This window comes from Eublepharis macularius, chromosome 1 (assembly GCF_028583425.1).
Source record: "Eublepharis macularius isolate TG4126 chromosome 1, MPM_Emac_v1.0, whole genome shotgun sequence".
NCBI lineage: Eukaryota > Metazoa > Chordata > Lepidosauria > Squamata > Eublepharidae > Eublepharis > Eublepharis macularius.
The window spans coordinates 203,544,703-203,557,549 of record NC_072790.1 but is presented as its reverse complement, the minus strand read 5'-3'; the positions used below and the strand labels follow the sequence as shown (position 1 = coordinate 203,557,549).

The 12,847-nt window shown below is 42.7% G+C and overlaps 1 protein-coding gene across 1 annotated transcript; it reads left to right on the top strand.

Moving 5' to 3' along the window:
* Window positions 1-5,398: 5,398 nt before the first annotated feature.
* PTCRA (pre T cell antigen receptor alpha) lies at window positions 5,399-12,561 on the top strand. The gene is made up of 5 exons (XM_054972542.1): window positions 5,399-5,480; window positions 6,923-7,243; window positions 8,225-8,266; window positions 11,126-11,258; window positions 12,435-12,561. The coding sequence occupies exons 1-5, from the start codon at window positions 5,399-5,401 to the stop codon at window positions 12,559-12,561; spliced, it is 705 nt and encodes a 234-aa protein (XP_054828517.1).
* The last annotated feature ends 286 nt before the right edge of the window (window positions 12,562-12,847 follow it).

Below are 12,847 nucleotides of genomic sequence, written 5' to 3'. Positions count from 1 at the left end.
GTGGGGCCTGGATGCTCCTTGCAGAGATCCTGCAATTGGATAAAAGGTGTGTGCAGATGTGCCTCAGATCATGTGCCCCTCCCCACTGGGTCCTTGTACTACAAAAGCCTTCCCCCTTTGCCCATCACCCCCATCCTGAAGGGCATTTTGTTAGCAAGCAATCATGTCAACAGCAGGTGCCATCGCATGAATTGTCTTTACGCTTTGGGTTAAACTGCACAGCCTCAATTACTCAGGTGCATCCTTTACCACTGCCAGCGGGAGGCCACATGTGTGGTTTGTAACCACTGACTGAAAGAGAGAATGCTTGGGGGTTTATTCTTCACTCCTTTCCCATGTTTTCAAGTAACTGTAACATCTCTAAAGTTATGCCTTTCCCATGCAGTATCTCTAGGAATAAATCATGAAGTAGATAATATTTCTATGTTAGATACTAGAAGGCTACAAATGACTTTCATTTTTTAATTTAAGACATTAAAAGCATCCTTTTACATTTTTTTTGTAATGTCTAAGGCTGAAAATATTTATTTCTTGCCTTTCTTATCAGTGGAGACTCAAAGTAATATCGTTCCCCTCTCCTCCATTTTATCTTCACATAATTCAGATTTGCTCAATTTACAGAAGTATATCAGTCACATGATTCAACTTTCTTTCAATATATAGATTGCTTGGGGGCACAATTCTATTTTTTTTAGTATAGGTACACTCAAATTTTGTGTAACTGAGTGGAACTTTACATAACAGCCAGCAAAAGGAAACTTAATTACAGCTTTAACCAAATCCATTATCTCAACACTCCTTATCCACAAGCTCCATGACCCTGCAAATTAGCAGGGTTTAACAAGCAGTAGGGTTACTGTATCTCAAACACAGACCAGTCCAGTGGTCTTGGTTAAAATTCCTGGTGTGAGTGCAAGGCAAAAAGGATTTCTGTTTATCATGGGGTATTTTCCCAAGGCTTGGGCCTTCGGGCAATTTGCGAAGGTGTTGGGCTCTTGTGTGTTGCAGTGACATTTAGCTTCTGGAGTCCAGGGATGTTCTGTCCAGTCTGGACCAGGTGAAGGACTTCAGAAAAAGATGCAGATGTTTCTGGAGCATGGTGTTGCCCTGCCAGGTCCTCTTTAGTCTCTTCCTCTCTATCGCTTTCAGTAATGGGATGAGAGTTTGTTACTGAGGACTCCATTCTGCAGTTAGTGAATGCAGTAGCAGCACAGTCTATTCACCCAGGCATAAGAAGAGGAAGAGCCCCCAACAGCAAGCCTAAAAAAAAAAGACATTTTCCAGGTTTTAAACAAATGTAGTTTGAGCTCCAGGTTAGACTCATTTTCACTTGCAGGTGGCAAGCAAGGAAGGATTAGATACTGTGTGTCCATTAGTAAGTCATTAAATTAATGGAGTTTTAAAGGGGCAAGCAGGCAAGCTTACACACAGAGACCCATATATGTTAGCAGTGCTATTGGTGATAGCCCAGGAAAACCAGCTCTCGGAAGCTAAGAAGGATTGGCCCTTGGGTAGTAATTGGATGGGAAACTTCCAAAGAAGACCAGGCTTGCAAAAGCAGGGAATCTAATCTGTTAGTCTCTTGCCTTGAAAACCCCAGCAGGGGTTGCCATAAGTCAACTATGACTTGAAGGGACTTCCCACCACCTCTACAAGCAATGAATATGGATGGGGTCTGTCAGTATTGCAGATCTTAGGGGAGGGACAGACCATCATCTGATCCCCAACACAGCCTTTAATCCTAGGATTTGGGCTGCCTTATGCAACTGAAACACTGACTTCTATGTGATCAGGAAGCCTGATGTAAGTATGTTGGTGAGAAAAATTACCCATGCAGTGTTGCACACTGTTGGTGTCTCATCCCATCAAAACAGATCCAAGTGAAACGATACCATGCCTGCACAATTTTAGATTTCTGGTCTGCTAATATCGTACAATTACGAGCAACAGCCCTGTTTTAGTGTTGTATCCCACCCTTCCTCCAAAGAACTCAGGGCTGTACAAATCATTCTCCCCTCCTCTGGGGAGGGTTGGTGGTAAAGCATGTTTTTGCAAGTAGAAGATCCCAGATTCAATCCATCTCAGGTTTGAAAGGGATCAAATAGCAGGTGATATGAAACAGCCACTGTCAGTCACAGCAGAGAACGTTGAAGTGGATACAATAGTCTTGACTTGTTATAAATTAGCTGCATGTGTTCATGTTTTCCCCACAACAACCTGTGAGGTACAACCAGGAGGTAGACGCTCCTGTTTCCATGAAGTGCTGGGTGTGTGAGATGCTGCTTTGTTAAGGTCTTGTTCACTCACATGTTAAACCCCAGTCTGAAAGTTAGCAGCTGACATACCAAAGGGGAGAAATGAACCAAGTCTCTACTGCTGTCCATGCAGGAGAAGAGGCACTGATGAAAGAGCTATCTGCCAGTATCTTGGCTCTTGCAGAACAGAGGGAGAAGCCAGCCCTTATTAAATTCAAAATACAGCCCCAGTTAAAAAGAAGTTTCAGAAAAAGGGCCCCACAGAGTTCTGCGGGGGCAGAGGGTTCCAATTTCACCATGGGTAATGGGTATGTGATTTCCCAGAAGTCATATGCACATTGAAGATGGAAAACAACAGCAATAACGGAGGGTGAGGTTTGAGGCATACTTCCATTGAATGGGGATGTACGGAAGAATTTTAAAGATTCTTCTTTAACTCTTCCCTTGTATGGAGGGGGTGGGGTGGGGAGAGAGCACGTCTGAGAACTTCAGATCTAGCTATAGAAGTAGAATACTGTTCTGCCTGGCCCACTTATGTGGAAGCCCAAGTGGAAGTTCCCTCCCCAACAACATCTCAATGGCCACAACACAGATGTTTCTCAGAACCCTGCAGCAACCACCCAACCTTGGAGGGAGACAGGAGGGTTCAGCAGTCTGCGCTCATGCAAATAGACCTGCAGAGCACCGGGTCGGTCATAAGAGGGAACAATTCTGAGAATGGCAGAGGTGGGGGGTTAGGGGGAGGCTGCAGAAGAAAACACAGCTGTGAACTGCCTGCAATTAATGTAGTAGAGATTAATCAAGGCATGAAAGATTTAAGGTAGATTTTTTCCCCCGTTTATTTTTCAGATAGACTGTAAGAAACAAGAAGGTAGCTATCACAGGATAGAGTCTATCATAGCCAGCCTAAGATCAGTCACTTTTTAAAACCCATTGCTGGACTGTGAGCCAGCATAGGGAAGACCCTTGGTTGAAATCCCACCTGTACTGCCTAGGAAAACCACGTTCTCTCATGAAAACTGAAAGGAAAATACCAACAGCTTTTAAAATAACTAACTAAACTACAAGCAAGTGAAAAGTGTCTGTATATCCTCCCTTTCACTCACAGCCTATTCCATTTCCCCAGCTAGCACCTCTTTCCCCGCATGACGTCTCTAAACACCTGCCCCGGAAATGCCCTTGTCCATCTCATTTTGATTTATTGATTTATTTAAATATTTCAAGGCGGCTTACAAACCACAATTTAAAACATACAGATTAAAACAAACCCCAACAAAACCACCCGCCAAAGATACCTGCAGGCTATGAACCCCTATTAAAAGCCCTCGCAAACACGACGGCCCTGCGCAACCGCCGCCTCCTCATCTCTCTAGCCAGGAGCCCCTTCGCATTTCGTGTTGAGGACTCCGAGCCCTTGCACGGTGCATGCAGCCACTTCCTATGTGTGCTTACTCGGAAGTAAGTCTGACTGGGACTCGCCGCCACCTAAAGATGCATAAAATGTAGCCCTACAAGCCTGCTACCGTCTTTGACCTTATAAAGGCACCCCCACGCCCCGCACGTACCTATTTTAAGAGACTCCCGAAAACCCAAACCCCGACCATCAGCTCCACTTCAGGCTTCCTGGGAAGTACCATCCGGGCAGACGGGGTGGCTGGGCTATACCAAGAGCGGTTTTCTAGCAGGGGGATCTCTCTGAGCATGTAACCAGAGAAGGCTCCTTTCTCATTTTTTGCTTTCTCACATAACAGAAATTAAAGTATTATTAGGGCCGTCTTTCAAATAAATAAACCTGCCAATGTAAATCGTTTATATTTATATACATTTCTATATAAGTGCAAACAATAGTTCTAAAGTAAACATACTTTTTTTTTGCACATGCTTCAGCAGGCAGTGTCTGGAACACAGGTTTTGCAAGTACTTACTGAAAAATCTTTTACATTATTAAAAAAAAGTTGGCTGTTTAATCAGGAGCACCTTTCTTGATCAGTCAAAAAGATACTGTGTTAATAAATTAATCAGCCCAGGGCGCAGGAGTAACTGGAATGTGTGTTTCCTCTAATCACAAGAAATGTCACCACCACCTGCCCACGGCACTGGGGCTAAGAAACAACTTTGTGAAATGGAACCCCATAAAACAATGGTCAAGGAGCAACACAAGAGACCCGACCCCCCCCCCAGACACATACTACTTCCTGGATAGGGTTGCCAGCTCCAAGTTGGGAAATTCCTGGAGATCTGGGGGGTGAAACCTGGAGAAAGTAGGGTTTGGGGAAGGAAAGGACCTTGGCATGGCATAATTCCATAGAGTCCACCCCCTTTTCTGCAGGTGAACTGATCTCTGTGGCCTGGAGACCAGCTGTAATTCTGGGAGATCTCCAGCCACTATTCCTGGAACCCATCCTCCAGAAAGGAACAAAAAAATCCACTCCAACACAGGCCCATAATGTTCCACCAAGGACCATTCCTGCCAGCAAGTCCAGAAGGATACCACATTTGATGGTAACAAAAGTCAACAAGAATGCACCAGCTGGATTAAAATGGATGGGGCATTTTTCTACAGGCCAGTTGGCAACCCTACCTCATCCACCAGAGTGATCAAGCCTGGCTGTTGATGGCAGATGCCCAGCCTTTTAAGCTCCTCCCCACTCCCTTCTTTGAGAACATTGACAAAAAATCAAATAAGAAAACTATATCTTGGGATCTTTCCAAGAAAGTTCAAGCTTGGAGCATTTGGTTGAAAATTATTTTCCTTCGAATTGGTTTCAGCTTGGCCATAACACACAGGCTGCACCATACACACCTTTTTAGATGAAAGCAATGATTCTCAGGAAGTTGAAATGTGGGCCCACCACCATATGCTACACTTTTTCTGAAATCTTAGGAAATCAAGTCATAACATAGTCATGCTTGTGGCACAATTAGTTTTTAATTGCTGCTTTTATGTCCTCCTCCTCGTGTCATCCTGAAACAGAGTGGCAACAGTTGAAGAAGCAAGAGTGTGTGGAGGTGGGAGGGGATTTAGGCAGCTGCACAACCGCTAGAGATGAGAAGGGAAGCCCAAAGTCAGAAAGGAAGAAATACTAAATGACAGCGTGGCACATTGTCACTAGCACACTGTCTGGCTTCATGCTGCTCAAAAGATGCCACGGGCTTTTAATGCTAAATTGCCTTGGAGGCCGATCAGGCACCTCCTGACCATTGCAGTACTTCAGCTTCTGACTGGTAAGTAAAAGTCGCTTGTAGGGGTCGGATGCTATTTAAAGATCCAGAACAAGGTAGCTGCCACCATTCCCTAAACAGAAACGTGAGGGCCTTCTCTGACTGGCTTTAGGCAGTTCTGCTCCCAACATTTCCTAGGCAGGAATTCAGTTACTTTATGGGTTAAATTTCTATCTTGCTTTTCTTCCAAGGAGTAGCTTTAAACCCCACACAGGTTCTGTGAGAATCTGCTGAACAAACAAACAGGAGCTTGGTAGCATCTTGAACACTAATAAATTTATCCTGAAACAAGTTTTTATTTTTAAAATTCATGACTACTCCTTATTTTTCCTCAGAGGTAGGTTAGGATGAGAGACAGTGGTCACCATTCAACATGGAGAGACAGCCCAGTCCCTATGTCTATTTGCTCAGAATCAAGTCCCACTGCATTTAATGGGTCTTACTTCCACTTCATATGGCCACAAAATCCACAAGTATGTATGGACAGTGTATGCTACACCTTCTCGTGGTTGGAAAGCTCCCAGTAGGCATCACTATAATAGCAGAAAAGGTCTACTAAGCATGCTTTAACCCCACTGTGGTTGCTAATTTGCTGCCTAGCATACGTAAATAGCTAAGCTAGGATATTACGCTGGGTAATGGACAGCATCAAGGATCAGTGTTCACAAGCAGCTGCCACGGCTACAGACTGACTGGCATCCCAGGGGTTCTGAGCTGCTTCCACCTGCTAGCCCACCAGTTATACAGACAAGCAAGCAGGGAGTAGGAAAGAGTGAAGAAGAGTGCTACCCCATTTGCTCACCTGCCAGCTCTTTAGCAGGTAAGAAGGGGACCACTGGATGGGAAGGGAGGTAATTGGAAGGGTCTTACCTGAGGCAGTCTTGATCTAAAAAAAATTAAGTCCAGCACACTAACAATTAATTGTCTTCATTCTCATAATGTGCTCGGTTATTGTTGCACTAAAGCAGCTGTTTGCAACGGGATTATCTTGTAATGGACAAGGCAATCCAATTGTGAATGATTGCTACAGCATAATGAAGGTGCTATATCCAATCAGGTATGGATGTGGCTATTGTCTCTCAGCCCAATGCAACCTGCTTCCTCCTACTCTGTGGCCTTCCCATCCTTTCCCTCTTATAATGTTGCAGTGACCTAGTCTTGCCATAGTGATGAAGTCTTACGGTACCATCCCAGTTTCAGGTGGGTAGGCAAGTTGGGCTGTAGAAGAACAAGAAGATTCAGGTCCAGTAGCACCTTAAAGACCAACTATATTTCCAGAGTATGATCTTTAGACCATCAGAGCACCCCTCTTCACATCTGATAAAGAGAGCACCATCCTAAGCAGAATTACACCTTTTCCTGTTCATGGACTTCAATGGATTTAGAAAGGTGTGCTAGAAAAAGCTGTGCATGCACTTTTGTAACAGGGAATTTTATTCTAACAGCAGGTAGCTCTTGGAGCCTATTTCCAGTTATGGCACCTCCACTCAACGTGGTAATAAATGGTGAAAGGAAGACATTGGTGGTTTGTGTGGTGAATGCTCTCTCAGAGGAAGCGTTGAGTGCGGTTTGGTTTTCCAACGGAAACGGGAGCATGCTGGAGTCTTTTACCTACACAGTTTCTGGACAAGAAGATGATGGTTTCAGCACAATCTCTCAACTTGCCATTCACACCAAAGAATTTGAATCATGGGATGCAGTTATTTGCTACGTTGCACAAAACAAAACATCAAGGGCATGGAATACAACCTCTCTTCAAATCTCTGGTATTTATCAAGGCAAAAAAAAAAAGCCCAACCCAAATGTGCATTATTGTCAGTTAAGACAGGGGTCCCCAACTTGGTGCCTGTGGGAGCCATGGTGCCAGCCAACACTTTACTTGGGCACCAAGTGTTTTCAGAAAGTGGGTAGGGTAATGTGGGGCTCTTGCCTAGCACGACTTCTGAATGGCCATTGGAAAGCTGACTGTGCAGATTAAAATAACATTGATTTGGCAACAGTTGCCACCACAGTGTTGATTTTATTCTCTTCCTCATCCCTCTTTTGCACTGTATATTTTAAATTTCCCCTCGTCTCCTCTGCACTTGGAATTCTGGGTGGGTGTGTGGCCTCACCTCATGCAGCAACCATTTTATGCTTGTGCTCACCACCATGTGTCAGAATTGCAAAGGTGCACTGCCCACAGGCTCAAAAAGATTGGGGGGCCCTGAGTTAAGATATGTCTCTGGAAAGATAATTAAAAACAGTGCAATCCTGTGCAGAATTGGTGGTTTCTGTGGGCTTAAACTGGAGTAACTGCATCAGACTGCTCTGTAATTAATTTAAAAGTTTATTATCCCATCTTTCTTACAGTCAAGGTGCTTACAAACTGATAAAATTTAGGCCCAGTTTAAAATAAAGCTACATTCTATTTGCTTTAATCACAGCAAAACCAGTCTAATTCTAATCAAACCATAAATAGCCCATAGGAATTCCCTGCATCTAGATGCTGGGATTGCATCAGTGGTCCTTGGTACATACCATCTGCTGTATCCATAGAGCCTTCCCTCACCCCATCTATTATACACTTTTATATAGATATTCTCTAAAAACTTAAAGATGAGGATAGAATGCACACATTTCAAGAACTTCAAATCAGTGATCAACTTGGAAACTTTGGAGACGACAGCAAAACACAGGCTTGTAACAAATCAGGAGTTTTACTGATCAGTCCTCTATAACAGTCTAATACTCATTTTGCCTTACAGAAGGAAGTATAGAAGATTCATGTCTGGATGAAAACCAAGGAAGTAAGCAGAAACATTTCCTTCCTCCCAGTCCTGGTACATTATGCATTCTGAGTGGGTGTCATTTATTTGGGAGGGAAAGCATTCAAATTACAAAGCCTTTGTCACACATGCAATGAAGGATTAATTAATTCCAGAACTATAGAAGTATATGGAACAGAAGTTTTATTTATTTGTTTGCTTGTTTGTTTATATTCCACCTTTCTTGCTGAGACTCAAGGTGGATTACATAGTGTGAGATTAGTATAATCAGTGGCAAGGACAAGGGCAGGCATTTCCATATAGTGTCAAGAACATTTCCATAAACAATGTCAAAGGGTAAATGAATACAAGTTTACAAAGACATAGTATTAGCAAGGATCCAATATGGGGTTGAAGAGTTGTTGAAACAGAACATAATCAATTCTAGAACTTAACATTAAACAATATGAAGCACAGGTAATATATAGGAGTACGTATTTAAAGCAACAGATAATATGTAAGCAACATAATGGTGAAATCTGTGGTTCCTAACTCATTAGCGAAACATCTGGGACCCCTTTCCCACAATACAGCCCTCTTAGCTGAGGAAAAGGCCTTTTTGAATAATTCAGTTTTGCATTGATTGTGGAAAGCCAGGAGCGTGGGGGCTCTCCTGACCTCCTCAGGCAGACCATTCCATATTGCTATAAATGAAAGCGATTAGAAATACAGTCAAAAAGAGTCCAGTAGCACCTTTAAGACTAACCAATTTTATTGTAGCATAAGCTTTCGAGAATCAAGTTCTCTTCGTCAGATGCATGATACAGAGACTGGTCAAATACAGTCTCTGTATCATGCATCTGATGAAGAGAACTTGATTCTCGAAAGCTTATGCTACAATAAAATTGGTTAGTCTTAAAGGTGCTACTGGACTCTTTTTGATTTTGCTACCACAGACTAACATGGCTAACTCCTCTGGATCTAGAAATACAGTGTTAGTTGAATGGACAAAAGCATTGCTGTATCCAGATCTGAAGAAAGATGGGCTAAAAATAACATCAATAAATATAAACAAAGTGCTAATTTTTGTAATAAGTGGACTACTTCCATATGTCAGTGATTTTCTATCTCCATTAGTTGCCATTGCAAATGCAGAGGTGCCAGAGCCTGTGACTTCTGGTGGGGCCCACTGCTGCTGACTCCTCCTGACTCTTACACCTCCTTTAATGCCTGCACTCTCACCCTACCATTGCCTGCTTGTGATGGCTTTATCACCTCCGCTCCCAGCTGTGTATGCTGCCTAGTGCTGCTGGAGAAGGGCATGTGGGTGGTGCACAAAGCATCAGCATTCCTAGTGGTCATGACAGGGGTACTCCTAGCTGCACCTACCACCCAGCACCATTGGGGAGAGGACACACAGGCAGTGTGGGCAGCTGTGACTGCGGGTGGTTGGGAGAGTTTGTGAATGGGCAAAGGAAGGACCCACAGGAAGGTGAGAGGGCAAGAAGGGGGACCTATTAGTGGACTTAGAGGGGCTCTGAGCTCACCAAAACCTGGAACTGGCCTTGAGTGGAGAGCTTTTAGCACCCTGCCCCTCAGTAATAGTGCATAGAAGCCAAGCAAAACTGAGAAGAGGATTTCCTAATTTAAAATATACAAGTTAAGTATGAGAAAGCAAACAAGCACCCCAACAGACAATGCCTGGTCTTTAAAGCAAAATCAGTTTCCCTGAAAATCATCCCACTCTTCAAGCTTCCCCAGAGTTATGCTTCCAGCCAGCTGCAAAACTCAGACTTTGTCTCCTTTGGAGATGTCATTTCTGATGCCCAACCATTTCTCTCTAGAACTCACTCAAGCAGGTGAGGTTTATCACACATTCTTATAGCTAATAACCATCAGCATCAAGTTACGAGGTCAATAACAAACATTTTCTAGCCATTAAATATACATCTTTGGTTCTAGGTACACAAAAGCCTACTGATGATTATCTCTCCACTTGACAAAACAGAGTTCTTGTTAAGCCTAGAAATAAGGTTATAAGACACAAATCATATAAGGATTTTGACTACCATATTTACTAGAAAAAGATGACCTGAATGTAAGATGACCCCTATATGCAATTTTTTTTATTACTGGACATAACTGTAACTTGTATACAAATGTAAGATGGCCCCCTCTTTTTGAGGAGTGGCATACCTGGAAACAAACGTATTCTTGAATCTGAGTAAATACAGTAATTTCAGATTAATACATTTTCTGCTTTTTATAGCCTTTAAGTTTGATTCCTCCTCCCCCTGCTCCCGGTGCAACTTCCCACACTGGCAGATTTTAAGACTCATCCGGCTCCATTTGCTTCTTACCCTATCCAGCTGTCAGTTCTAATATTCATGCATTTCCTTTTTTAGTTTACTACCATTGGGCATGAAGCATTGTACAGTTATTTCATGCAGAGTTGGGTTAAAACATGCCAGCTTTGGAGTTCTGACTCTTAGGAGGCACCAGACTTTTTCCACTTCTTTTATCCACATTGAAAGGATCTGTATTTGGGGCAAGCACCACTGCAGATTGTTGGAGAATCATAAGAACATAAGAACATAAGCAATCCCTGCAATACTGGTAAAGGCTCTGAAGTGCTTGTCTGTGATTTGGTGGTGGTGGTAGAAAATGCTCTCAAAATGCAGCTGACTTATGGCGATCCTGTAGGCCTGTGGTTTAAAGAGGCAGAATGCAGGTGGTTCCGGAGAGAATACATGGAAATGCACTCAGGCCTATTTAGGAGAACAGCTAGGCAGGGCTATATGTAGTTTACTAGAGGAGGTCTGCACCTGTCTGTAGATATAGTTCTTCTGGGAAAGTTACTCTTGCAGTGTTGTCATTTTTCATGTTTATTTTTGGTGACAGCGGAGGACCAGATATCATCCACTGCAACTCCACATCTCTTTTCTCAGATCCTGCTCCTTTTGGCCATCCGAATATTGCTGTTCAAGTTTCTCCTGACTGATGTGTTGATTACTTGTTGCATTCTTTACAAGAGGTGAGAATAACTCCAACATACTTGTAATGATTTCAAGTAAATGTGTGCATGTGTCTTTAAATGCTTGGTTTGAGCTAGGTGAAAACTGAGGGTGAGAGAGGGAAGAGTGAGTGATGTGACTGGTTGATGACTGAAAGTGTGGGCGGAGTGAATGCAGTTTAGACAGACAGTGCAGGCGAAAAAGTTTTTTCAGTCAGAAGAAAGCAGGCTAGCTGTGTGCTGGCTGAGTATATTGAAATATTTATGAGAGAAATATAACCTGTGTGGAACCTGAACTGAGCATGTTTGTGAAAGGACAGTCAGTCAGGGAAAGAGAGGCCAGCTGTGTGCTGCCTGAGCAGGTTTAATATTTCTGTGAATAGGAGTCAAAGGAAAAGAGGCTAGCTGTGTGCTGCCAGAGGAGTTTAAGCATTTCTGTGAGAGAAATATTGAGTTAGAGAAAGAGGTAAACTGTGTGTGAAGTCTTAGAAGAGATCTGTGTGAATGAGAGTAAATGAAGTAACTTTAAGAACCGAGAACTACGTTTATGAAACCAATATGCTTCTTGATTGAATAAAAGTTTATTTTGTTTTGTTATATCCCAGAGTAGCTGTCATTGCTATATCCCATTCCTATCCTCAGGGCCACATAGAACCACAAAGGAGCCTGACGCTTAAGCACATTACCAAAGGGAACATTTAAATAAAATATCTTGGAATAATATATTCCTGGTGACAGCAAACTACCCAGAGGGTGTAAGGGAAAGATTAAAGGCAAAATCTACCCTAGTGAAAGTAAAGGTCATAACAATACTACATGTCATTAAAATCTCCCACATTGTGAAATGAGATGAAATATCTGCTGATGACGTAAGTCTGTACTAAATGCTTCAGACAATGTCAGTGCAAAACCACAGGATCTTAACGGAGTGCTGTTTACTCTCCAGTTTCAGTAGCTTCAGGAAGATCATTCCTTCATGAGCTTTTGAGGGTCAAGCTCCTTTCAAAAGCTTGTACCCTGGAAATTTTATTGGCCTTTAAGGCGCTAGTGGACTCGAATCTTGCTGTTTTACTGCAGAATGACATGGTTAACCACCTGAAAATATACCACCCTGAGTTCCTTGGAAGAATGGGAGTCAAATGTAACAAATACATAATTGAATCTCCCAGTTGGTAATAATGTTCTCTCTTCTTTCAGAGAAGACCCGTCTCCAGTTCTGAAGTCCCACATTTGTCCTGCAGTTTATCCACCCAGATTTGATTATACTCCAGTATACGTTTACCATGGATGGCACAGAAAGCAATGGATTGCAGGAGAAAGATAATCGACCGAACAATCCTAAATTTGTTTAATTAGAAGTAAAACCATTTGCATTCAGTGTGACTTACTCATGAATAAGTGTGCTTAGGATTACAGCTTCTGTGTCTATTTCAGTAAAAAGAATGGTGTGAGAGTTAGATCTTGTTTTTTTCCACTAATGTCATACCTTGCTCTGGTCTGAACCGCAGTAATCAGTGAATCCCAAATGGAAGCAGAGCTTCTGAGAACCTTCCAATCAAGGAACAGATAATTTTAAAAAATGAGCTGATTACATATTCTGGAGATGAAGG

What these genes read in the sequence shown, in the direction of transcription:
- PTCRA (XM_054972542.1), top strand. Translation starts at nt 5,399, where the DNA reads ATGCCACGGGCTTTTAATGCTAAATTGCCTTGGAGGCCGATCAGGCAC. An exon ending in AGTACTTCAGCTTCTGACTG is followed by an intron (nt 5,481 to 6,922) that starts GTAAGTAAAAGT and finishes TTATTCTAACAG; the next exon opens with CAGGTAGCTCTTGGAGCCTA. An exon ending in TGTTGCATTCTTTACAAGAG is followed by an intron (nt 11,259 to 12,434) that starts GTGAGAATAACT and finishes CTCTTCTTTCAG; the next exon opens with AGAAGACCCGTCTCCAGTTC.